Source organism: Anopheles coluzzii, chromosome X (genome assembly GCF_943734685.1).
Source record: "Anopheles coluzzii chromosome X, AcolN3, whole genome shotgun sequence".
Lineage (NCBI taxonomy): Eukaryota > Metazoa > Arthropoda > Insecta > Diptera > Culicidae > Anopheles > Anopheles coluzzii.
Window position 1 is genome coordinate 10017358 of NC_064669.1, and position 27990 is coordinate 10045347.

General features: G+C 45.5%; 1 protein-coding gene across 9 annotated transcripts; it reads left to right on the forward strand.

Annotated features, from left to right (window-relative positions):
• The first annotated feature begins 333 nt into the window (after nucleotides 1–333).
• On the forward strand, nucleotides 334–27984 carry LOC120947953 (palmitoyltransferase ZDHHC8). Of its 9 annotated transcripts, XR_007452245.1 has the most exons (11): nucleotides 344–883; nucleotides 4459–5327; nucleotides 5429–5550; nucleotides 9358–9515; nucleotides 9610–9785; nucleotides 9881–10075; nucleotides 10155–10458; nucleotides 16502–16582; nucleotides 21271–21746; nucleotides 22096–22692; nucleotides 24563–24665. XR_007452245.1 is itself a non-coding variant. In XM_040363840.2 (10 exons), exons 2-10 carry the CDS (start codon nucleotides 5236–5238, stop codon nucleotides 25719–25721), a joined length of 2763 nt encoding a protein of 920 aa, XP_040219774.2. In that variant the 5' UTR covers nucleotides 334–946; nucleotides 4459–5235; the 3' UTR covers nucleotides 25722–27984. The 9 variants fall into 9 exon arrangements, 8 of the variants coding, with proteins under 8 accessions (XP_040219774.2, XP_040219765.2, XP_040219790.2 ...); XM_040363840.2 differs by lacking the exon at nucleotides 22096–22692 and having other exon boundaries at nucleotides 334–946; nucleotides 24563–27984; XM_040363831.2 differs by lacking the exon at nucleotides 22096–22692 and having other exon boundaries at nucleotides 334–883; nucleotides 24563–27984.
• Nucleotides 27985–27990: the final 6 nt, after the last annotated feature.

A 27990-nucleotide genomic window follows, 5' to 3' on the forward strand; every position in this document is an offset into this window, starting at 1 on the left:
CCACCTTTGGAAGAAAAAATACATTGCAAAAAGGGTAGTGAGTTTTAACGTTTTTGTTTTTTTTTTGTTTTTAAGTTTCCATTAACAGCTACTATCCCGAATTAAAAGTAATTTTGTCGAAACGAAACAAATTCATCCAAACAATTACAGCCGTCCCAAAACGTCGCCGCCAGTTTATAACGCGGCGTTCTGGTGCTCACCGTCGCAGACGCACCTCGATTGTGACGTTGACGCAAAAACGGTTTTTTAATGGCAAATGCTCTCATTTCTGGAGGGATTTTCTTTGTTTTTTTTTTCTTTTCTGTTGCGCTCATTGCACTTTCTCTTCCCTTTTCGCACCAATGCCTGGTGCGCCCTGCCCAGCACGCCCTTTACGCATGCTGCCTGCGCTCTCTCGCTCTGTCGCACTCGCACACACAGCCACACGGCACTGTGTCTCTGCTGGCAGCGAACGCACTGGGTGTCCCCATCCGTCAGACGGCCATTGAAATTTTCCTTCGCTGGTGCGCGCTGCTGTCGTGTGGTCAGTGTGTGGAGTCTCCGAAACAGAGTGTGTGCGTGTTTTTTTTCCCTTCTTCTGCCCCGTGCGTGACGACGACGACGACGGTGCGTTGCGGTACTGTGCTGGGCCGGGCGTGGAAGAGGTATCAGCCAAATCGGCCAGGAAAAGAAAACAGACGCAACACACGCACGCACACATACGCGGTCTCGGGTGAGCCTGATTTGGGATAATTGAATCCACCTCCAGGGCGGACAGAGTCTCCAAAGCAAAAAAAAGGGCAGCACAACCCAAGAAAGCAACGGTGCTGCCCATTTTGCTTCAACTCTAAATTGTGCGTTTGTGTCTGTGTGTGTGTGTGTCTGTGCGCCAGAGATAGAAGTGGTGAGCAAAGGGAAAATAAGAAACATTGTGTGTGTATGTGTGTGTGTGTGTGTGTGTGGGTAGGTGCGTGCAATTATTAGTTTATTTAAAAGGTTGAAACACACACACACAGAAGTGGTTCGTGCGTGCGTGCGTGCTTGTGTGGCCATGGGACCATCGCGATCCACTTAGAGCGCTGCCTTCTCGCCTCCCTTGCTCTCTCTCTTTCTCTCGTCATTGCCAAACCCATCCTTCACCCCTCAGCCCCCTATCAAACGTACAGGAGCCAGGAGCGTGAGCCGCCACCGCAGCCGAACGGCTCACAGGACGGCTCCAATTTCACGGCCATCACACGTGCGGCGAATGCGTGAGTGTTGTTGTTTTTCGCGCACACCTGTATGTGGTGCAAAAACGGGAGGGTCATAAAAAAGCTGCACAGCAAAAAAAAGCCCCGGTCGTGAGAAGAGGACGACGTGTGTGACGAAGTGTGTGACGAGGTTGTGAGAAGTTGGACGGATGATAGTGCTGCTTTTTTGTGGAGCGGGCTGGGAAAAGGCAAAAATTGCAGTACACAAAAAAACCTCACCACATTCCCCCTTTACACACACACACACGCACGTTAACACACATCGATCGTTCGAGGAAGGAATGGAAAAAATGGCCCGAGCGGCAATACAAACGTGCACACACATACACACATAAACACATACGCAAGCTTCTTTAAAAGGAAAACCCCCTTGCCGTGTGTGTGTGTGTGTGTGTGTGTGTGTGTGTGTGTGTGTGTTTGTTGCTGTGTGCGCTCTCCTTATGGGTGTCACGGTGTGTGTGTGTGCGTCTTGTGAAGAAGGGAAAGAAAAATCCAACCATTCGGATGCTCTCCAAACCCCCCCCCCCCCTACCCTATGTCCACCTTCCCTTCCCTCTGCGGATGGGTGTGGGTGAAGAGAATAAATGTGTCCGTATGTGTGTGTGTGTGTGCTGGTGGGCTACTTGTTGTTGTTGTTGCTTCAGTGGCCAATATTATCACACCATCTTCGCAGAAACTCACCCCATCCCCAGGGTACGGGAACCGTGAAGAGCTAACTTCATTTCCTTCCAAATCACCCTTGGTTCTTGGTCGTGCAGGAAACGAGGCAAAGGGGCAGGGGTAAGAAAAACGAACGAACGAACAACAACAACAAATAAGAATAATGTTTGCCTGGAAAGAATTTTCCACTCTCTTCAAATTCAATCAACCATAGCTGAACTTCCTTCTGGTTTTGTCTTTAGAGAAACACCGAGAGCGAGAGAAAGAGATCGAAAGAGAGAGGGAGTTTGCCCGTTTACTTCAGTGCTTTCATTTCTTCGCACGCATCATGAGTCATCGTGTCGGTGTGTGTGTGTTTTGGTGTTGTTGTTGTTGTTGCTGCTCAGGGTGGATTTTAGTGGTGGGAGCTCGGAATCGGACCTACCCTATGTTCGGAATCAATTCCGGAGCCGATGCTGAAATCGATTCCGATTGCGGAGTTGATTCCGAAGCCTAGTTCGGAGTCGACACCGGAGCTGATGCCAGAATCAAAATCGGCTCCGGAATCGGAATCGAGAATCGTAATTTGCTCCAGAAAAATATTTAGAGTTGACTCCAGAATCAGTTCTTGATTTGAGATAAGAAATTTCAGATTCGAAATCAGTCCGGGAATCTCCATGAGAATGGATCGTTTACAAGTACATTTGGTTTCTTTGCTGCTAACGATACGTAGTATCATTGGACCCCATAAGCCCATTCTTATGGAGATACCGAAACTGACTACGATTTCGAAGCCGATTCTGATTCCGGAGCCAATTCCGTATCCGAAACCGATGCCGAATCTGGAGCCGATTCCGGACCCGATTTCGGACCCGATTCCGGAGCTAATTCCGATGTGGGAATCGATTCCGATTCCGAAGCTGATTCCGATTCCGGTTACGATTCCGGAGCTAAATTCCGGAGCGGATACCAGAGCCGAATCTGGAGCCGATTCCGGAGCTGATTCCGGTTCTGATTCAGGAGCTGATTCCAGAGCTGATTCTGGAGCCGATTGCGGTTCCGACGAATCCGGTTCCAGCGATTCCGATTTCGGAGTCGACCGCGGAGCCGATTCCGGAGCCGATTCCGATGCTGGAATCGATTCGGATTTCGGAGCGATTCCGGTTCCGATTCCGGATCTGATTCCTCAGCCGAATCCGGATCCGATTCCAGAAAACTTTCTGAGCTATCCGGAATCGATTCCTTGATTTTTCCCATCACTATTTGATTTTGTGGTGAGCAAAGGCTCTCTATCATTCCTTTACTCGTTTAGGCGTGTCTGTGTGAGTGATTTTTTTTAAGCAAAAAAGGGTTTTCCTTACACTGGAACAAAAAAAAAACGGTAATGGAAATTAGTTTCCCCATTCCCTTAAGCCTGTGTGTGTGGGCGTTCGTGTGTGTGTGCGTCCATCGGCATTCTCTCACTGTGTGAGCTGTCATGTTACGCACTCCTTTATTTTTCTTTTTTTATTTTTGCACACCTCCGTCAAGAGCTCTGCGATGAGATAGAGATTCTCCACATTCTCTCCCTTGTTTTTTTTTTGTGGGACTGGTACCGGAGTTGGAACAACTCAAAGGGTGCCCTGCTTCCCGACACTTCGGCCGGGAAAAGTTGGAGCTCATCCGGCCGACGACTTCTGCTCACGGTCAGCGAGAGAGAGAGAGAGAGAGAGAGACATGGAAAACCACCTTCGGACAGCGCTGGCATCTGGCCTGTGTGCATGAAGGGCTCGCCTAAGTGCGTGCATGTGTGTGTGCATGTGAAAAATCATCACGCAACGCGGAAATCCGCCAGACCGACCAGACGGGGTGGACATTGGCCCGCACACACGGACCAGCCCAAGAAAACGGAGCTTTGGTAGAACAAAGCGAGTTGAAGAGGGACAGAGAGAGAGGGAGAGCGAGAGAGGTGAAAAATAACAAAACCAAATCCATCCGCCAGCAAGCCTGTATCCAGCTGCTCTTCCCAGTGTGAATCCCAACGCTCTCTCTCTGTCACTGTGTGTGTGTGTGGGTGTACTGTGCGTGTGTGAGCATTTGCTGTTTTTCCAGCTCGTCGGCTCACTCTCTTCGGCTCGCCTTGTGTGAGGAAAATGTGTAAAGATATTTAATTTCTTGGCGTATTTTTCGAGAAAAAAAACAATTAAAATGTTTGTGATACTGGGTGTGTGAGTGTGCGTGTATGTGGCCGTCCAACGGTGAATGGGGTAGGGCCGTTATTTCATCCCTTTGTGTGTGTGTTTTTCTTCCTCCGATTGTGCGAGTGTAAGAGAGAGAGAGAAAGAGCGAGAGAGACCACTTCTTCAACCACCCCCCCCCCTTCCCTCCCGCACCTAACCATTCCGAAAAAACACAATGCAACAGGAGAAAGATATTCCAATCGTCGGTCGCACACTGGTCGCGCCTGTTGGGCTGCAATATCCGCACGACACTAATATCTTAAATGTTTTGCTTTTATTCTTTTTTCCTTGCCTTTTTTTTTGGTTCCTGTTTCGGCTGCCGTCGATGGGCTTTCTGCTACGGGTGCTCGCACACACACACACACGCGCAGATAACAATCAGTCGGGTCGTGCCGATCCACACCGGACCAGCAACGGTGGGGTGCAACGTCCATCCACCGTCATCCATCAGCAGCAGCAGCAAGATTATCCCCGGGAACGGGCGGCAGGCGGCGATTCGGACGAAACATCCCTCCCACCGTGTGCCGAAGCAGCAGTAGCAGCGACAGACCAGAACAGCGGACGAGTGTATGTGTGTGTGTGTGTGTGATAAAAGATAGAAAAAGCGCGTAAGGGCGCACATCGTGCAAGTGCAAGAAACCCGTGTATTTGCGCGTGTGAAAGAGAGAGAGAGAGAGAAAGAGAGAGAAAGAGAGAGGCCCACACATACTCTAGGAGAGGGACGGAACTTTGCCTCAGCTATCAGTATTTCGATACGGGTCCGCCTCTTTTGGGGGGTCGGATTTGCGTCCACACAGCAGCACAGCTTTGCTGTTTGTTTTCTTTTTTTTTGTTAACTTGACCAGAGGCAACAGTTTTGGCGACCATCAACACTCTGCAAACACACAGACACACACACGCGTTTAATCCAGGAGGTGGTCTGGCCCTCACCCGCCGCTTGCATGACGCGAACGTTCCAGTAAGTCCCTCCTTGCCCGGGGACCCGCAACAATCAATCGAACCAATTGCCAAAAATAACCAACAACGGAAACCAACCCCCGTTCGAGGTACGACAAACGCCGCTCCTTATCAATCAACCCATTGTCGCTGCGAAGGGAGAGCAGCGGACGAAGGAGCCGCTCCAGGCGGGCGCGTAGTGTGTTGCGAAAATGCCGAAATGTGACGTGAAGACGAGATACATCCCTGCCACCTTCGCCTGGACCCTGCTGCTCAGCACCACCTTCCTGTTTTTCTGGTACCCGTGAGTAATCCTTGGCCGCTGGCCGACCCCTCCCTGAAAATCCCCTTCCATTCTCTTGGTGCAGCTTTTTCATTGCGCTGTGTGTGTTTTATTTGTTGCAGATGCCGCCAGTTCTACATCCACCGGCATCCGTGGGTGCCGGCCTACCAGGCCGTCATCACCTTCTTCGTGATCGCCAACTTTACGCTGGCAACGTTTATGGACCCGGGCGTGATACCGAAGGGTAAGCGAAGGGTAGGGAAACCATGGCTGCAATCATTACCGAGTCAAGAGGCTAACATTTAGAAATTGGAAAAATCGTGAGGAGAAGATTGCCCATCCTCACATGCTGTAGGCTAGCTTTTTGCGGACTGTTACATCGTGTGCGAGCGAGATTTGTTTTTATTAGAATATAGGGGTAAATTAGGGAAACAGGTTTTACTGTCTTCCTGGGTTTTCCAGGAGTTGTCATAGCTGTGGGACACTTTATTGACTCTTTCATACGTGAAATGAACTTTATGTATTGGGAATTTGAATCTATACACACCCTTGTTGGACAAATCTAATAGGAATTTCCAAGGAGCCCAAAAGAGTACCATAGAGTCAAATTTCCAACAGATGAAGTTCACTTCCCATAGGAAAGAGTCAAGGAAGTGTCCCACTCGTATGAGAACCCCCGGAAAACCCTGCGAAGCATCGCACAGATTGATCTTGGTTTATAATCGGAAAGATGGTAATAATTGTATGTTATTCATTGTGACTAGAACACGACTTTACGTCAAGCTACACGGTATGGTGGATTGTCAAAAAATTTGACAAAACCGTGACGAAACGATAACGTCAAAGTAGAACACCCTACATACATTACTTAACAAACTAAGGAACCTATAACTAAACAAATCCAATGCGACCCATCGCAACATTCGATCCGGTCCGCGAAAGGTTTTGAATGATGTTGAAAGATGGGAAGAAACTATTCGTATAGAAATTACTGAATATCTTTGGGAATAACATTTCATACCATCGTACTCTTTCAACTGTAATTAAAGTACTATGGAATGACGGATCGTTCGGTATGTTCGAACTCGAGCTCAATATCCCCGTATCGTTTAGATGAAAAAATGCCTTTTTCGGCTAGCTGTAATGCAATATTTTTTTGCGGCGATGGGAGAATGGGGTCTTCAAGAAGCGATATTGATTATTTTCTGTTATTTTTTGACTGAACACATTTTTGGCTATCTATTAAACATTACAATTAGATTTCAAAGTAGGTATCATCAATTTTGAACCATGCTTGGATGATATAATTACAGACAAACAACAGTAATACCTAAAAGGTTTCTAAAAGTTTAAAATATCATAATTTCAACACCAACAATAATAAAAAACCGCATTGTCCTGGCCCTGCGGCACTCGATCGTTCACTAAATTTGGCCCTTTGCCTCAAAAGTTTGCCGAGACTGCTGATCTAGTGCGATATGCTCTTTTAAGCGTCGCAAACATTCAGTAACATCAAAGGACATGTCAATTACACTCGACTAGTTGTTAAAAGTTTGAAACATCAAAAGTAAAGGATCTCTTGCACTTCGGCAGCGAGTTTTATACGGTGGAAATGCTATCAGCGTTTCTCCACGGAAGCCGTTTTATTGCAATACGTGTAAACCTGTTTGTCCAAACAAAGTTCATTGTCAAGTAAGACGCCTACATCCTTCACTGTCTCAGATCGTGGTAGAGGCTTGCCAGAAATACAATATGCAAACGTTATTGGAGCTTTAGAACGAGTAAAATACTGCCCTGAGGTCCGGTTAAATTTGTCAGAAAAACCGTCTCCTATTTTAACTCGTACGGGACGACGCACCAAGTAGGAACCAAGCCACCTAATTTATCTGAGGTGGAAACTGGTTTGAATAGTAACACAATCGAATGCAGAGTTAAAATCAGTATCGATTGTATCCACTTGCATCCCTTTATCTCGCTTCGCAAAACAATAATATAGCAACTGCACTAAGTTTATCGCTGTAGAACGACCTGGTATAAACCCATGTCGTAGTGGTGTTCAATGGTGAATAGTGCCTAGCAATAAGTGCTTACGAATCAACTACTCAAACAATTTGCTAGCTGAACAGTGCAAATCAATAGATCTATAGTTGGAAATTGAGGATCTGTCTCCTTTTCCAAGGTGCTGGGCTGCCCAGATACGCCCAGATTGAAGCGAATTGTTGAAAATGATAGTAAGTGATAGCTTGATAGCTTTAATGTAAGAAGTAACTACTATCTCCGGGATGTCATCGGGGCCGCTAGCTAAGGATGGTTTTAATTCAGCAGCTTCGCTCGTCGAATGTCTTCAATAGTAAGTGCCGGAATCGGAATATCCGCCGAATCTGGAGCTGAAGCTGATTAATCTTTAGAGATTCACGAATCTTTGAGATTCATGACTCTATGCAACAGAGATTCAGATTCATAGAATCATTTCAAAGATTCATTCAGATTCATGAATCTGAATCAGATTTACCCAACTCTAATCTCAATCGCAACTGCGCAACCGCGTTCGATTGTTTGATGTCCATTTTGTTGAAATTAAAATGTTTGGAGCTTAATTTAGTGCCAGTTTTCTAGTCAATTATTAATTTTCGGAAGGTATCGGGAAAAATACAGGCAAATAAATTCAAATTATTGTTGTAAATGAAGACACAAACAAAAGGTTAAAATTAATGTTGCAAATGGATCAACTTACGGCTTTTCACTTGCTTAGTTACAATTGAAGGAAGTTCAGATAGGCATCAGTATTTTTGAAAGATTTCATATTTGCACTTACATTGTTGCATTATAAGGGATTAAAAGCGAAAAATAATTGGCTTGTAGTGGAATTTGGGGTAAGAGTGCCATAGGGGTTTTTCCAGTAAAACTTAAGTTCAATGACCAATTCAGTATACAGATGGTTTCGTTCAAATGACTAGGTATACTGTGAAGAATTTCATATAGATTTTTCGATTTTTATCATTTGTTGAGTGTCACAAATGAGCAGAAAATTACAAATTTTCAACCACACCAAATAAGCGCTCTAAACACGTAGGAACTAAAAAATCCAGAAAATATTTATACCACCGTAAAGCCGAGAATAAAATTTTTCGGTGGGTTAGCTGAAATAAACTATTTTTTGTCACTGAAAAATCCAATTTTTCCAGATGAGTGGATTCCGCTCCGCAAAAAACAGACCAGCAACTTCCATATTGCGGCACAGTTTGTTGTCAAAAAGGGTTCATTGGTGACACAACACATGTAGGAATACATATACTATTGCCACACACATGTAAAAATTTCCAAATTATCCAAGAAATTCGTTTATTTTATCCAGTTGGCTGTCTTGCCCCATAACTCAAAAAAAAAAACGTCTTTTCGGCCCTGTTTAAAACGCTTCAAAATAGTTTTGTTTGCACTCATTTCTAAACTAAAAAACTCATTTATAAGTGAGGAAATAGATTTTTGTTATTCAGGAATAACGGTCCAAAAAGGTATTGCTTAAGAGGAAATAGATTTAAATTGGTTATGAAATTTAAAACCAAGGAAATAGATTTAAAATGGTAATGAAATTTAAAACGGTTTTTGATAAGCATGTTTTGGGATATTATAGCATGCAATGCTTAAGGTGGCACACTTGCCCCAAACCCGGCTAATATCAAAACCATGTGATCGATGATATCAAAGTCTATCAAAGGCTTGATGCATAGCTCGATGTTGGTCCACCATTTTCATAGGTGGCTTATGGCAGTTAGATGAAAAAGTGTTTTTCCACAAACATTTACACACATCCAAACACTTTTGCGGTCCAATTTTAATTGTACTGCACAAAACCTAGTGTAAATATACATTTCCATCTCATGAAGGTGGTATCGAACAGTGTTTTCCCCAGGAATTCATCACTTCAAAACGATCACAGCCAAAAAACTAGCTTCTTAGCGTTGGTCCTCTTGAGCTGCGCATGATTGCGTCCTAGTTTTGGGCACTCGCGGTATATTAAACCTGTTTTGTTTACCCTCGCACGCACCACCAGCACCACCAGACGAAGACCGGGAGGATGAGTTTCGGGCGCCGCTGTACAAGAATGCCGAAATCAATGGCATTACCGTGCGGATGAAATGGTGCGTCACGTGTAAATTCTACCGGCCGCCACGCTGCTCCCACTGCTCCGTGTGCAACCACTGCATCGAGGTAGGTCGAAAGCCTGCGCCCGCGTAACCCACCTGCCTTCTTAACTCTCTGCTCTCTATCTGCTCTCTCTCTCTCTCTCGCTTCCCCTCCGCAGACGTTTGACCATCACTGCCCGTGGGTGAACAACTGTATCGGCCGGCGGAACTATCGGTTCTTTTTCTTCTTCCTCATCTCGCTGTCGGTGCACATGCTGAGCATCTTCTCGCTGTCGCTCGTGTACGTGCTGCAGAAGGAGAAGGACAAGCTGACGGAGGTGGAACCGATCGTGGCGTATGTGTCTTTCCCTGCTCGCCGAGTTGGATTCCGAATTATTTTTTTATCTTATTTTATTTTATTGTGGTACATGGTGTCCCACCCTTTTGCAGCATGATACTGATGGCCATCGTAACGCTGCTCGCCATACCGATCTTCGGCCTGACCGGCTTCCACATGGTGCTGGTGTCGCGCGGTCGCACCACGAACGAGCAGGTGACCGGCAAGTTCAAGGGCGGCTACAATCCGTTCTCGCGCGGCTGCTGGAACAACTGCTGCTACACCCAGTGCGGCCCACAGTACCCGAGGTTAGGAGGCTTCTGCTCGTGTGGCTTTTTTTTTCAACGCTTCTCACACCCTTGATGTTTCCATCGGTCCAATTTTTAGTTTGCTCAAGCCGCAAAAGTATGTGGCCCGCCGCTCGAACAAGGAAAACCAATCGATCAGCACCATCACCAACGACGGTGGTCCCGGTGGTGGTGGTGGTGATGCTGCCGGCTCGGGCCGCCGGCACATGCCGACCGGTGGACCCGGCTCCCAGCAGCAGCAGCAGCAGCAGCAGCAGCAACAGCAGGCACTGAATCAGGGCGGTGGCATCTACGATAATAACCGGCACACGCAGGTAAAAACCTATATGGATCATGGAAATGGTCACGGTATACGTACAGTTGGATCCAGTCATTACAGTAAGGTGCGTAGAATGTTTGGCTTTTCCCTTTATTATTATTATTATTATTATTACCACTGTTTAGTATTATACTTCGTTTCTTAACCGCCTACCTTCCCCCCTGCCCCACTCTTTTCTGGGCCCCTCTTACTATCCCACTTACTACTCACTGTTCTTCAATGCTGTCGATATAGAATAGAACGCTCTATCATCTGCCCTCTGCCGCGCCTAAATCTAGACTCTATCTTCACAACCGTCGTAACACACCTTTCTGCGTGGTGGCTTCTGCCAGTTCTACCATGGGGTTGTGCTGACTCGAGCTCTCCAGCTGACACTCTGACCTTTGCGCTCACCACTCTCTCGCTCCGACCTGCATCCTGCTGGCCATTTGTGCCTTTTGGTCGGGGGTGGGTTTCTGGGTAAAAGTGAGGCTCAGCCCTCTACGTTACATTGGGGGAAGCGTTACATGCCTTATAATATTCCCAAGCTACATTTTTCTGTTGTTTTGCGACCGTCCACGCGACCGACCGGTGTACATTATTTGGATTAAACATATTTTAAACTGTGATGAACGTGTAAGTTATTCGTTTTAAGGTTAGTCGATACCAACGAGATTATATTTTTCAATTGCAAGTTAAATGCAGGCTTATTATTTTTTTATTATTGCACTACGGTTTATCAGAAATAGCCATCGGAAGATCTAATAACCCTTAACTACTTTAATTGGAGAAACAATTCCAATAAGTATAAAACATAAAATATTTCAAATAGATTTTAATATATTCATAACCTTTTCAATTTAAGCTTCTTTTCATGTTGAATCATAATGAAACTAGGTTTAAGGGCGCTAAAATTAAGGCGCTGTATTAGTAAACACTTTTGTACAATGATTATGTTTTCAATGTTATAGTTTTACCAATGGATAGGCAAAAAGATTTTTTTTTTCATTATTACATCTATTTTTATGATTATGTATTATAAATTAAATTGTTATAAAAGTAATTTTCAAACTTGTTCTTCTTCTATTTGGCGTAACGTCATACGCGGACATGCTGGCCTATACAGGCTTTCGAGACTTACAGGATTTTCCAAGTCAGTTTCGAATGCAAACATTGTTCTTCACTGCATCCAAGATGTATTTCAACAGCTATCAAATGATTTATTTGTTTCAACATGCAATTTCAGTTTCAACACATGATTTTCAACACATAACAAAGAACTGTCGAACTCAATCCAGCTTGAGCCGTGTTGAAAATCATGCTGTAGAAATTTAAAATTATTTTGATAGAAATGAAATGTGAGATCGATGTGGCAACATGACAACAGTTTACATGCGGTGAATAACAATGTTTACATTCGAGAGTGATTTGGAAAACCCTATAATTCATTACCACGCAGCCGGATAGTCAATCCTTGCTACGGAGGGACGATCCATTCTAGGCTTGAACTCATGCCGGGGATGTTATTGAGTCGTTCAAGTTGACGACTGTACCATGGGACCGCCCCGTTTAAAACTTGTGATAACTTTGATTGATTTAAAAAATAATAAGATAATGATAATACTTTAGCTTTTTTTTAAACTCAAAGAGTCTAATCTTTATTAACGATTACTGAACTTTTTTTTTTGTTAAAATTTGTTGCTTTTCTCATTATCATGTAAAAATAATAAATATTAAGACATGATTATCTATCTTGCTCATCCAGGGCAATTAAAAAAAGGTGTTCAACAAAATTGCTGCTTGGGTCTGAGCAGCGCGTAACGCTAGCGTAACGTAGAGCACTGAGCCTTACTTTTACCGTTTTCTGTCCGCCTTTGTTGTGCACTTTTCACGCCTGTACTCTATTTTTATTAAACACTTCCCTGTCCGGTGAGGGTTCGGTTTCGGTCTTCTATCGGGGGCGTGAGGTACTGTCTGGTGTGGCCTGTTTTCCTTTCGCTGGTTTATGGTGTGGCTTTCCCTTTTAACGGATTTTTTAAAAAATCAACTCCCTTAGCTTCGGATGTAAATTGGTCAGCTATATGTATCCTCCTCGGTGCACCTTATTCACGCACTACTACATAACGCTTGAACCATCGTGTGTCCACTATCGAGAGCGAAAGAGAGAGAGAGATAAAGAGAGAAAGAATGTTGTTTTTTTTTGGTTTTGCTTTGGAAAAGTCTGCCCCATTAACCCCATTTTCTTCCTGCCCGATACCAACTCCTGATGCAGGATTCTCGCCTTCCCCTACCTCGTATCGCCTCCGCTTCTTTCCTCTCGAGGTGGTTTGTGTGTGTGTGTATTTTTTTTTTATAAACCCTTGTCACAATTCTTCCACTATACTTTCACTGCTGTGTTAACATTTATTTTAGTTTTTGTTTTGTTTCGTGTGTGTTTTTCCTCATTTTGTATATAAACTTATATTTTTTTCTCTTTCCAATTCCTTTTCTCTCCCCTCCTCCTTCCTTTCCCGCACCACCCCCTACCCCCCTCCTGGTATGCTCGCGTGCCGTTTATTTTTGTGTTTCGTTTCGTTTCGTTTTCGTTTATTTTCATTTTCTTTCTTTTGTTTTTCCTCCCTCCGCATCCTTTCCCCGTGTGTTATCCGCTCCGCCATCCGGTTTCCCTGTTTTTGTTTGTTTTTGTTTTGTTGGTACCATCTTCAAAATGGCTACACATTTGGCTCCCGTTTTCCCCACTGTTGTTTCGAACGCCGTCCATCGCACTTTGCACAACATCAGTTGACCGAACTATAGTGTATCGAGCCTAAAGAGAACGAAGAGAGAGAGAGAGAGGGAGGAGGCGAGAAAGAATGTAAAAAAGCTTCACATCCAACCTCCACTCCAACCCCCCCATTCCAACGAACTACTCACAACGCCACACAAACCGTCCGTACAGTGCGGGAGGGTTTTGTATTTAAATTTTTGCTGTTGCTGTTGTTGTAGCAATTTTTAACTCTAAACTAAATTGTTACCACGTGTTCGGACCGCTGTTGTTGTTGCGGCGAGCATGCAGCTCCACACTTTACATCACGTGCTTCTCGGTCAGCGTCCACACAGCGTGTAAAAAAGGCGGCTTTGCATAACTATTAGTCTAAGGCGCGTGAAAGGGCATCTCTAGGAACAGGGAACGCTAGCAGGAACGATTATTATTCAATTGTTTTTAGCCTGTTTTGTTACGAATAGTTTTCGCAAAGGGTTTAGTAAAGGCGCAGGGAAGCAAGCAGAAGGATGTTTGTTTGTTTGTTTTTTTGGTTTGCGCTGCTGCTAGCATAGTGTAGCTTAATTAGGTGCTCTGCTGCTGGCCCATCGCCAGTGCGATCTCTCAGGGAATCGATCACGAACGCAGCGCAGCCCAGCTCGGGAAGATGGCAAGTCAAATAGTAATAGCGACACACTGTTAGCGGTGCCTAGGAACTAATTGTGAGCGAAATAACTAGTGATGGTAAAACAAAAGAAGTTTAGGTCAGCATCGATTCCGGCTAGTTCCGATCTGTGCTGTCTAGAATCGATTCGGCTAAAGAATCAGAATTGACACCACTAAGAAAGAACGAAACGAAACGAACAGTCCGGAGACACATTCCACCACACATTCCTTTTTCGCTCAGTGAATCAGTGAATCACCCGCCGGTCGCACCAAAAAAAAAAACGGGCACATGAGTGTAGACGGGCTAGCAAGATCACGACGGCACGATCTTAATCGCGCAACGCGCGACCTAGATTAAGTTGTAAAAAAAGGAAGAAACAAAAAATACAAGTGCAGATTAGAGCGTACAGAAAAGCGAAATATAAAGTCCTTATCCAAACACCGACACCGACCAAACACACGGCCTTGCGCGCGGCGAATGACTAAATTGTGCTGTCACGCGCGGCATTCGTCACACAGTTGGTAGTTTTGTTTTTTTTTTCATTTTTTTTTTAAATATAGTGTTTAAGTTTAGTTTCTTTGGTTGTTGTCAACTTTCTTCACCCTTTCCTAAACCCCTCACGAACCTCCTGTGCCATTTCTTTCTTCTCTCTGCCTCGTTCTCTATATCTTTCTACCTGCTGACATTTATTTTCCGCACCCCTTTGGGTGTTGCCGTTTTACCTAACCGTCATCCCCATTGCTCTAACCCGTTTGCCTTGTTTAACTCAACAATTTTGTGCCCTCTTGCACCCATCAGCCCGATGTACGGTATTTGGTTTTGTGATTTCGCTCGTTGACACATTCGGGTTAACCTTTTTAGGGTTGTTTAGAATCAGATCCCAATCCCAGCTCTCTTCGCTCACAGTGACTTTGCCTTTTGGTAATGGGGACTCTTCTGTCTCTCTGTGGTCACACTCCCCCCCCTACCATTTTGCCTTTTAACCGAATAGTGACACCTATCGCAAACGTAGTTAACCACTGGTTGATACATATATCAACCAATTTAATAAACAACGATGGCGGATAGGTATCGCCACAGGCTGTGGTTTTGAGTTATATTAATAATGAGGCCCGTCACGATTCTAGTCAGCTTTTTGTATGGAGTTTGACAGTTGGAGGCTGAAATCATGTAAACACTCCGTACAAAACCACACATCAAAACTAGCCTGCAATTTTCAGTCTAGATTATTCTAGCCTCAAAGCTAGAATTAGATTCGAGTACCTGCTCGAAAAATGGCAAAACAAGGTGGTGTTTACATCTATCCCAAGGTGCATTGAGATCTGGTGATGGAATCTACAATCAAAGTGTATGTAGTCCAGGTGGTCTCATAGCATGTTTTTTTACAACCAAATTTGAATATCACTTTTTGACAGGATGGGTAAAAACTTTTGTTCAAACAAGCTTTCTGGAGGCTTGCAGAATACTGCAAACACTCTTAAAACCTTCATTCAGAAGCAGAAGCGATAAAAATCAGCGTTCTAAATTCATACACCTTGGGATAAGCCCACCTGTAAATTATACCCACTTCGATAGCTGCTCGAAAACTGCTATACAATGCAAACAACTGACAGGCTGAAATTTCAGCTTATGAACTTAAAACGGAAAGGGCCCCAATAATGGAATGTTTAATGGAAGGAAAACAAAGTATTAAGATATTTCGCACGTATGGCGCTACGTGGACATGTCGGCCAATAAAAGACTATCGAGACTTATTGTCAGCGCCTACACGGTCCAAAACAGCCGAAGTCATACAAAATCTGAAAAAAAAGTCTGCGCCTTTATGTTCTGGCGCCCACCCGACCTTTACCGAACTAATCCGAATAGTTGTGTTCGTTAAACATGTCTGCGTAAAAGGTATGAGGGGATTTCTCGCTCATGTTATCCCGACAGACCATCAGACCGAGAAAGCATACTCATTTTGTTGCTTTGGACCACACGCCCAGTATATCCCAAGAATGTCGTGACCAAATTAGTGACCAAGACTTGGGTGCTAAACAAAATGTCACCATCGACATGTATTGGTCCATCGACTCTCATCTCTGATCATCACAGTTGTTTTCGTGATTTGATTTGAATTTCGTTTCAGTCATGTGTGTTGGTGACTGAAATAGTGGCATTGTTTCATATTCAAACAAAGTCATCATTATGCTTGCGAGGGCATCAAGCTCAGCTTGTCAGTCAGAGTTTCGCATATCGCACGTTCGGCATATGATGACGCACTTTCATTGAGTATCAGCAATGAGCATCAAGCTACCACGTATATGCTCATTGTTTTCGATTGTGATTATCACGTGATTCTCATGACATTTTGCAGCACATGAGTGAAATGCGTACGCGTTGCCCAATTATAATTGACACAGTTGTTGGTTGATATAACCAAACCAGTGGATAATTGGTATCGACTGTTTTGGCGATAGGTGTCACTGGTCCCATTTCTAAAACCCATCATCCGCCTAACTGGACATTCGTTCATTCGCCTAAAATAACGCCCACGGGGAGTTCGCTTGCCGTACTAACACCACTAACCAGTTGCGCGCACCCTTATCTCACGTGTGTTTCTCTTTTTTCACCTCTCCCCTCGCCCCCTAAACATCGCTCACGGCATCTCGCACCCATTCACACCCTCACGCATCCTTCATGACACGCACGCACGCAACACGACACGACGATGGGGGTCAGTCTGCGGCGGATTACGTGCATCTCGTATCATCCCATTCCGTCTCGCTAAAGGCACTCACGCAGGGCACCAGTGCGGATGAGGTAAACATCAACTGTGGGGGGATTGTGCTCCTTCTCACTGCTCGCTCGCCTTACTACCGCTGCTTCTCGGCTTTCCCTTTCGCAATAGGCGCGCGTGTAAATAGGCACAAAGAAGCTTAAGAGTGGGCTTTTTAGCTGTTGTTGTGGTTGTTGTTGTTTTTGTTGTTAGCTGTTTGGTTGACAGCCATTCCTGTGGGATTCCACGCTTTGCTTTGCGCTCGTAACGCTTTCGGTAACGGTCCGTGCAGTAACGGGTTTGCGTTACTGTAGCTACCGATCTCTCTGCTTCAAGCTTTTGCTTGCCAGTTTTGCCTTTCTAAGCTCGTCCTTTTTTTATCTTGTTACTTGCTCTCGGATTTGTTTGTACCATTTTCACTAAAATATAAGGGAGCTCCTTCCCGCCGCCCCTCCCCCTTGCTAACCAAGCCACTGTGGTGGTGCTTCCTGGTTTTAACTTCATTCATCATCTCATCCCATCCATCTGCATCCACACTACCAAGCGCTTTAGTGCTCTACTCCTACATGCTTACAACAATGCTCCAACCCGCTTCCACCTCCTGCTATAATAAACTCTTTTCGCTGCAAAATGTTGAGAAATGCTGTTTGACAGATTCCGAAAATTGGAAAGGGAGCCCATCGAAAGGACAGATAATTAGAGGGAAGGCGCGGAACTAAGAAATAAGCTCTTTGGTTAAGATGAGAGAAGGGGGGAGAGGAGGGTGTAGGGGAAGTAGGGGAACGATACAGCTGTGTTCGTCCGTGCTCGAGACCGGCGAAGGTAAGTGAGACTCTGTGTGCCGTCTCTGTGTCTCGCTCCGCCCACCTCTCCTTTGTTCGCCATTCCCATTCCCACTAATAATCTTAGTACATTGTGTTCCTCCTGTTCACTACTCCCACTCCGATGCCACACTGTGATGCCGTCCTGTGGGTGTTTATGTTTGCAAGCAAGCTCTGTTTGTGTGTATCAGTTTAGTAATTAGTGCTGCCGCTACGTCGAGCAATGGGCTTTGCTTGCCTTTGCTAAGTGTTACAGAGAGTGGGGAACAATGCATTCAAGAATTTGGGAAGTTTATTGCGTTTTTTTTAGATGAATCACAACCAATTGTTGTTTGCGAATCTTTTGAAATCTTTTGAATCATTGTAAAGATTCAAAGCGAGTGATTATGCACTGTATTGCATTACATTACAAGCGGCTTCGTGGGTTAAAAATGATTCCCAGTGCATCGCAGTAAGTCGACACTTTTTGTGTGAAAACCTGTACCTTAGCCTCATTGAGTCACAAACCGCGTAGAATGGCTTTATGATTCAATCCTCTAATTTGAGTGAGTCGTCACAAAAGAAACATGAACAGTATTTCACGCCAAAGAGTCCTTGTTGTCATGGATTTATAGTTACATGGATCTGTCATGGATTTATAGTTACAAAATACAATCTCGGCATCATTTGAGTATTTTTGTTTGAAAATTATAAGAATTTGTGCGTGAATCATGAATTGTCGTAGCATCGTATAAATTACTACTACATCACACTTGGAAATGATTCTCTTACAAGCCTGATCGCGGTGTTTCAACGGCAGTGGGGACCATTGGGCTTCACATCGAACAGCAATACATTGGAATCATGGCAGCCAATTCGCATCGATGCAAACGTTCATCAACTTTATGAAGCGTTTTTAACTGTACAAAACACTATTGTTGGGTAAATCTGATTCAGCTTCAGAATTCATAATGAATCTTTGGAATCATTTTATAAATCTGAATCTAGGTAGAAACGATTCATGAATCTAAAAGATTCATCATATGAGATTTATTAATTTCAAAGATTCATCTTATGAGATTCATGAATCTTAATAGATTCATATATCTCGAAAGATTTACAAATCTGTAGGGATTCATACATCTCCAATGATTCATAGAGCTTGAGCTTCTTGTTATTCTTCTTCTTGGCGTAACAATCTATGCGATCATGCTAGCCTATATGTGGTCTCGAGGCTTCTTGGCATGTACAACACAGGATAGTTTTATTTGCTACGGGAAGACGGAACACGGAAGGCTTGAACCCATGACGGGTATGTTGTTATTTCCGTGCGAGTTAACCACTGCACTATTTTATGGGATCGAGCAAATTCAATATTTTTAAAATCAAACATCTTTAAAAATTCATGAATCTCTGAAGACTCATGAATCTTAATGGATACATGAATCTTGGAGATTCAAGAATCTTCAGAGATTTATGATTATTTATAGATTCACGAATAGGGTAAACGTACCTATAGTGGTGGTGGTACAGTGCCTATAACAGTGGTGGTATTGCATTAAAATGCGTCTCATACATACAACTCAACAGTAGTTAAGTTATTTGTGATAGTGTGAAATGTTCTCTAGCATTTTACAAAGGAGTTAAGCGTCAAATGGAGCCATTCCGTTTCTTAGTGACCGAAAAAACCATTATTTTGTGAAAGGTATCAACATTTTTCCAAAATCTTTAGGATTTCATAACGGTACTAATATTTTTGTTAACGTTCTAAATGACCACATAACAACGCAATTATTCGTTTTTTTTAAACATAATTGTTATTAAATGATATTGCTTTATTCAAATGCCTTGCCTTTTGACCATATTGACGTATTTTTAAGTGTTTTTTTACGATAGTGCCAATATAGGTACACCAAACAGGCTTGTTTATGTAAGTTTTATGTAAGTAATTTACCAAAAAAAGGCCAAAATTTGCTTATCTGGCTGAGTGAAAAATCGACTTTAAATCACTCAATCACTTTAGTCAATATTTTCAGCATCCAAATTCATACAATTTTTGCGATCAAATTATGAAAGAAATCAATCTAATGGCAGTAATCCTTGCTATTCATACGAAAACAGCTTCAAAACTAAGTTATATTGATATTATACACTGTTTTGAGGCATCTTTGTTCACCACCACCATAGGGACACATTACGACGACTATAGGAACCATACCACCATTATAGGTACAATGAAGCAGTCACAAAAAGATATATTTATTCGAAAAGGTGATGTGTTTCATGGTAACTGAACATTGTGATTGCGAAGATAATACACATTCCAACTGTTATGTGTTAAAATATTCAGAAATTGTCCTTCCTGACACTTGCAATCCATTAAAACACTACAAATTGCACCACTATTGGTACATTTACCCTATTCGAGATTTGATTCGAGATTCGAATAACCCTTCCCTGAAGATTCATATGAATGAATCCTAATGGAACCAGCACTACAAAACACATAAAAATTGTAAAAAAAATCAAGCCTTCTAGGAAACAAACAAATCTTCGAAATTAATTTGAAGGCAGCGTGTAGAGTCGTGTAGCAAATCAGCTGTTCGTTAATCAATGTGTTCAAATTTGTGCGCTAGTGTGTTGGTGGCCTCGCCTTAGTAAACGTCTGCCCCAGTGCCCCCCCCCCCCCCCCCTCAACCCATTTCATTTCTCATATCTGTCAGTCATTAGTCAGCCCGTTCTGCTACGTGGGTGTAAGCGGTTTGGGAGGATAGCAACCAGTTTGAAGTGTCCAGATGTGTGTGTGTTCGGTTTACTCCTGTGTAGTGTCCTCCATCTTGCTTTTTCGCTTACCTCTCCACTTAAAAAAACTGACGCTTGCGTGTGAACGCAAATCCTGAACGTCCCCTTTCTCGCTGTGTAGTTGCTTTTTTCTGTGCACATGGTAGTGTGGTGTTTCCATTCGCCCCCCCCCCCCCCCCCCATCCCCTTTATGTTACGTCATCACTCTAGCTTAAGCAGCTTATTTTGTGTACGTGCCGTCTCGCTGATTTCGCTGCACGTCTGATGCTCTTCTCTGTTTGCAACGTTTCTGACTGACAGTTGTCCCCGAGCGTGTGTATGGATGTATGTATGTGTATGTGTATGTGCGAGTATGTGATTGCGTGTGCTTGGTTTGTGTATGTGTTACATCTCTCTCTCTAGCTCGTTGTACAACTTAAGAGTGCTCTGTTCTTAGTGTGATTAGTAGCGTGTTGGTGTACCACCGATCTTTGCGTTACAAAGCGTTTCCTGCCGTTGTTGCAATTCCCAAGCAGTATATGTTTTTGCTACACCATTATAAATAGTAACAAAAATTATGGGAATACTTTAGAAATGTGGAATTTGCATTCCAACTTTTAGTTCCCGAGGTGTCGCCCAAGAAACGTCCAAACAGTGTAGACCGCACTGGATCAATGATAATTGTTCTATAGGAGGGACTACTGGTCCATGTTTGCGTTTGTAAACAAAACATGCTGCTTGGGTTTTGCGATCCACAGGCGTTACACGTAACGCCACCGTAACGCTACGATCTGTGCTACATATTCATCTGGCGTTACGAATGGTTGTACGAAACGCACCATTCATGTACTTACGCCATGCAGCACTCTCTTAGCATATGGAATGCTATGATAAAAGAAAAAATCTAAGGATAGCGCGTAAAAATATGTTCTTTTTCTCTCTTACGCCCTCTTCTCTCTTTTATACCCTATCTGTTCCTGAACTTCCTATACCCATACGTCCGTCCCTGTTCCCTGGCTCGATTTTTGTTTCCTCAATCCGTGATTTCTTTGCTGCGGCACTATCTGTTTCCTCCCAAACCGATCGCACCACAATCCCACGACGCGCTCCTGCATCATAAAAAAAAACCTCTCCCCGCTCCAACAACACAGCTGTCACCGGGTCGCGAGTGCTCCGACATCGACATGGAACCGCAGGCCTCCCAGAGCCGGGACTGCGAACCGACGCCGCCGCTGCAGCGCCACGGCTCCAAGAGCAACTTCTTCCTGCCACCGCTCGACGGTCCCGGCGGCATGGTGTCCCAGGTGGGTAGCGGGGGCGACTCGCCGCGCCAGCAGCAGCAGCAGCAGCAGCAGCATATGCGCATGTACCATCCGCGGCATAGTCCGCATCCGCGGCAGCGCGGGCTCGATCCGTCGCGCAGCTTCACGCCCGAAGGACTGTCGCCCGACCATCCCGGTGGACCCGGCGGTCCACCGCCGATGATTACGATACAGTCCCAGCAGCAGCAGCAGCAACAGCAGCCACGTGGAGGAGGTCCTCCATCGTCGGCTACTCCGACCATGCAGCAACGCATCAAGGCGCTCGGTGTCGCCACACCCCTAGCCATGTCCAGTCCCGTGCGAAGGTAAGTGCCCATACATCCAACCATATATATATAGACTACACGTACACTTTTGACACAACCATCTAAGGTCATGAAGGAGCTTATTTTTGAGCAGCGAAGGTTTTCAAAGATGTGCAGCTGTATCGGGAATCGCGCAGGGCCCGCGGGACGGATCTCTCCTCCAATGTCCTGGATGTCCTATCAAACGTCTGCCAGCGGGCGCAAATTTGATATGCTACCGGGAACACTCGTATCATTTAACCATTAATCTCGTCCCCACCAACTCGAAAAACACACGCACACACCCCACTCATTACACTGAATCCAACTGCTCGCTGTTTATTGCTGCTCCACTAATCCTGCTCCACAGGTGGACGTAAAGATGGCGGCTCGGCGCTCCGAAAACAAAGCCAAAGCAAGTGAAACACGCAAAACTTTCGAAATTATACACATCTACCTGCTTTCCAGCGGTTGCGGCACACCACGAATAACGCGCGTGGCCGCAAAAGGGAATATAAACACACACACACACACATATTCACAGGAGTAACAAAAAAAACACAGAAGCTAACTAACAACGGAAACTCGAAGCAGCGCCCGTTTAGCAGCCTTCCGTATCGCATCCGGCCCAACAAACTCCTCCTCCCCTCCAATCTGGTTCCAATGTGTGGAACTCATCGAAAACAAAAAAACAAGATGGCGCCTTAGTGTAAACCACGCGCACCGGATCACTGGAAGCGTTACTTCCGCGCGTCCACTTATCCCATCCAACGACAGTTGTACATTCTTCGAATTGAAACCGAAAACAGCAGACATAGACGTGCGGACACTGCCAACAGAAGAAGAAGAAGAAGACTGGAAGAGCATGAAAAAAAGCCGAACCGTTCTGCTCTTCTTCCTGCCTCGTCACATAACTCCATCCCCATCCCCTGACCCCTTGCGCTCTTTCTTCACACGGCGACATCACGTGGGTAAAAGCAGTGTGTTTGTTACCGTTACCGGTTTTGCGTTACTACGTTACTGCGTTACGTGTGTTCGTGTACGCGTTAGGCTCGTATTTGTGTTTCGTTTGGCATTCTTCTACGTTCGCTCGTATTAGGCGTAGAAGTGCAGTTTTGTTATTGCAAATTGGTAGAAGTAGACGCAGAAGCAGAAGAGGAAGGAGTTGAAGCAAAAGAAGAAGACAAAGAAGAAGGGCGTATTGATATTTGCCTCGTTAGTTTTGCTGTTTGTTTTCCCTACCACCTGATAATACGTTATGCCCAAATGAAACACAAAAACACACAAAAACACACAAAAACACACAAAAACACACAAAAACACACAAAAACACACAAAAACACACAAAAACACACAAAAACACACAAAAACACACAAAAACACACAAAAACACACAAAAACAAACAAAAACAAACAAAAACACACAAAAACACACAAAAACACACAAAAACACACAAAAACACACAAAAACACACAAAACCACACAAAAACACACAAAAACACATAAAAACACACAAAAACACACAAAAACACACAAAAACACACAAAAACACACAAAAACACTCAAAAAAACACACAAACACGCAGAACCCCCCCTATCTCCCGTCTGACAATTCGTTAATCGTTTTGTTTCTCTTTCTGCTGCACAGTTACTTTTCTTCTGCTGTTGTGTACCTTTGCTCTATTCGTATTACTTATTCAATCTGTTTCAATTTGTTTTTCACGTGTATTTGTTGTTTTTTTTCTTTCCCTCCTCTTCTTTTATAAACATCTCTCTTTCTCTGTCTCTCTCTTGCTCTTTACCGTGTACCGTTCAATTTGTTTTGCTACCATGCTGTGCTCTACCCACCCTGTTTATTTGTTTTGTAGTTTCATTTTGTTACTGTTTCATTTTCGTTTGTTGAAATCTTCCAAACCCATATCCGCCATACTGTACAAAACTGCCATTGACACATTACTTTTCCTCTTTTTTTTTTTCTTTTTATGGGTTTTAACCGTTTTTGTCATTTGCCAAAATGGCGCGCGCCTGTATGGCTTTTCCTGTTTCATCCAGTTTCCGCAGGCAGGCGAGTGCTGTGGCAAATCAACTGTCAGATCGCGCGCTGTCAACATGAAGCGTACACACCCCCTGCAAAAGGACCTTATTATGGCTGTTTAGTTGCTTGTCAGGTGGGGCGTTGGCATTGGCGATTTCGGAACTGGTCCGTGGCTGGTGGTTGCGTGCGTCCGTGTAGTGGTAGTAAACTGTGTGAGGCAGCGGAGTTTGGTAGTCGCGGAAGCTCATGTGTGTCTGTGTGTGTGTGTTGCGTCGCGCTGTTTGCGTCGCGATGGTCTGTGCGGCCAATCCCGGAGGAGACGTTTTGTGTTTCTTCAATTGTATCTTATTTGTTGCCCGATTTTTTGCCCCCTTACATTGTCTCGGTAGTCCGTTCTGCTCGTTTGCTCGTTACATACACGTTCGTATTTTGTTTCCAGTGTTCCGTTTTATCGCGTTAGAACAAGTGAGAGTGGTGGAGTGAGAGGAGAGAATGAAAGTGATAAGAGGTAAATGAGAGAGAAAGAGTAAAGAAAAGAGCCATCGTCTCCGTTATCGCGACCTATCGCGATCTCTTTCTCTCTCTTTCTCTCCAGCTCACACCCTATCGCTCTCTCTCTCTCTCTCTCTCTTACTCGATTGCTGAAGTTCGCTCTCAGTAGAGCTGCCAGCCGCGTAGTACTTAGTAGCTATTAGTAAGCTCGCTCGATCTACGCTGCTCGCTCGATGCACGGTGTAGTAACGCGATTTAGACTAACGGGTTGATTTCTGTTCTCTTCTCTTCGATAAACCCCTCCGCTAGATCGAACCCGGGCACACCGACGCAACCGAGAAGGCCCGACTTTATCAGCGTTGGCCAGCAGCAGCAGCAGCAGCAACAGCTCGGTGGGAGCGGCACCATGACCGGCAACTACTACGACTTTCCGCTCCAGCCCCAGCAGCAGCAGCAGCAGCAGCAGCAACTTCCACCACAGTCGATGGCACTGCACCAGACAACAGGTCTTCCCCCCCAGCATCCATACCATCAGCAGCAGCAGCAGCAGTACCCGATGGCAGTGCACCATAATGGCGGACTAGCCGGCCCGGGAGGCCAACCGTCCCAGCAGCAGCTGCAGCAGCAGCAGCAGGCGCTCAGGGGCAGCAATGCCGGACCGTCGGTCGTGTACCATCACGGCAGCCCGCAGCGCCGGTACCTGTCCGAGGGCGAGCTCGTCCGGCAGGGGGCGGAGCTGTCGTACGCCCGCAACAACCAAACGTCGGATAACATCCGCGAGCTGGCCGGCAGCCCGCAGCGGGGCGTCTACCTCTGGAAGGATACGTCGCCCGGCTTCAATCAGCCGAACGGCGGGCCCCAGCAGCAGCAGCAGCAGCAGCAGCAGCAACAGCCGCTGCCCTCGGTCTACCAGAACACGCCCAGCCCGACGGCACCGCACCAGCAGCAGCAGCCCCTGCCCCAGTCCATGGCCCCGTTCGGCACGGTCAGTGCCGCCCGGTACCAGCTCCAGCAGCAAAGCAGCCTAGCGAACGCCGCCGGCGGGCTCGGGGGCGGCTCCGGCGGCCTCGGCGCCTACCATCCGGCGCTCCGGGGCGGCGTGCCCGTCTTCCCGCCCCAGCCACCGATGCAGCAGCAGCAGCAGCAGCAACAGCCGCTTGGCCAGCAGCAGCTGAACGGGCCCGGTGCGGCCGGCGGCGCCGGTCCCCAGGCACCGTCCCCGTCGATCAAGCGGAAAGCCACCCCGACGCGGCCGATGTCGTTCGTGCGGGCGCTCGAAATGACCGACTCGATGGAGCTGGGCGGCGCACCGGCCGGGCCGGCCAACGCGAACGGTGCCAGCGCGAATGGGCCGACCGCCAGCGTCGCTGCAGCCGCCGCCGCCGCCGCCGCCGCCAACGCCACCAACACCTCACCGCCCGACCAGCGTGCCAGCGTGTATGACATGAACTACGAGATTTCAGTGTAGGCGAGCGGCACTTAACACGGCAACATCACACAGATGTGGAGGAAGCGCAACAAAAGCAACAACAACAAAAGAAAAAAAAACCAGTGAGAGGGGAACCACTTACTCAAAACCCTTCTTCTTGTATCCATCCCGGCCAATCCCCACACCCCCGTCCCGTGAGAACGTTGTTACATCCCTGAAGTGGTGGTGGTGGTGGGGGAGCAGTTTCTTTTTTGCTATAAACATGTATTGGTGTAATACTTTTACACCTGGCTGGTTGCACATGTGGCGGCGTACGCGTACATACAGCACCCGCTTTGATTAGTTGTACTTGTATGGAGACAGGGATAAGGCTAAGACAGAGAGAAAGAGAGAGAGAGATAGTGCGCATCAGGAAAAGAGCCAGCTGGAGAAAGTTGTTGTTATGTAGTAGTTAGGACGTCAGCGATCGTTTTCCCTCCCGTCAGCGGCGACACACAACGAATTCCGTCACTTCAGGGTTTAGGGCAAAAGCTCCAATCTATCACACACACTCACACACATATGGACACACACACACACACACACACACACACACACACACACACACACACACACACACACACACACACACACACACACACACACACACACACACACACACACACACACACACTGCTTTTCTTTTTAAATTCAATTTATTTTGCTATCCGTTGTTTTAATATGTATTTTGTTCACTAGTCACATACCATTTGGCTCCCAGTACTAGATTTGACTCCAAGCTGCTCTAGTCCTTTTTCCCCCCCTCTTTCTGTACGATTCCTTGTCTGATCTGATCAGGCGCATCAGCCCTTTTGCTGCGTGTTGCAACACCGGAAGCCCGAATTCCGAAATCCGTTTGCCCGAGGACGTTGCTCACTGTTGGTAGAATGGCGGAAGCATTTTCCGTAAACGCCGTCCGTGTGTTGGGATTTTTTACTGTTTTTTCTCTCTCTCTCTCTCTCTCTCTCTCTCTCTCTCTCTCTTTATCTCTCTCCATCCCATTCCCGTCGAGTCGCCCCCCCCCCCCTTTCCCGAACACATGATGGGGGTTTCGTGGAGATTTAGGTTTAAGCGTGTAAAGATACTTTTGCGTTGCGTTGTCAGGCATAATTACCGCATTGCGTTCCTGAAGCGGAAGGTATGCACCGTTACAACTTGATCGTGTAAAGTGTGTGTATGTAGTACCTTGCGAATTCGAACCTGTTCGGTGTGTGCGCGCGCTCTCTCGCCCTTCGCAGCGACCGACTTGCGTGGGAAATTGCGGGAAACACAACATCCAGTTACGAGACACACGATGTAAGGGAAGGAGGACCTGCGGTGTTTTCCTCCTATTGGCATTATTATTATTATTCATATTATTATTACTATTATTAGAAAGATTTGTTTGTTTTTTTTGCTGTGGAAGATCACACGATCGTTCGAAGCTGCGTGTGTATGTATGTATGTATGGGTGTATATATTGATGTGTGTTATGTATATGGTAAGGAAGCTGTATGCAAAAAAATACAGGGGGAGTTACGGTGCGGGTATGTGTGCGAGGAAGCGATAGAGAGAGAGAGAGAGAGAGAGAGAGAGAGTGAGCAACATAGGACAGTTTAGGCAAGGCTCACACGGGCACAGGAGCACACGGAGCAAACCGTTCGCGGTCGTTCCCTTGTTTGTGTGCGTAAGTAGTAGTATTAGTAGTAGTGCGAATACAAAACACACACACATATACACAAAACAATCGAAATTTAGTTAGTTAGCTGTGTGTGTGTGTGTGTGTGTGTGTGTGGGGCTGATTAAGGTTATGTGGTGTAAACAAAAAAAAGCACGAGCGCAAGAACAATTGGAAATGTAAATTGTGTTACTTTTAGTTTTGTTTTTGTTTTTGCTCCCCTTCCAACCACCCCCCCCCCCCTCCCCCTTCAACCACTCGAATGTAAGTGTGTAAATAGAAACAGTGCAGATTGTGAGAGAGAGAGAGAGAGAGAGTGTGAGAGAGAAAGAGAAAGAGAGAGAGAAAACAAAAAGCCGGTGTCCCGGTTTACTTCATTCATTCTTCCCCATTGTCACGTTCCACCAACTTCAGGGCGGGGGGGGTGGGGCCGTTTCCACGTGTCCACAACACTTTGTCCTGGCGGGCAGCCGCCCCCGCCTGCATCTTTAATGCGGGAGCATAGAACATTAAAAAAAAACGTAACGGAAGCTCATCCAAAGGATACAAAACATTAAAACAAACAAAATAGAGCGAGAGAGAGAGAGAGAGAGAGAGAGAGAGAAAGAGAGA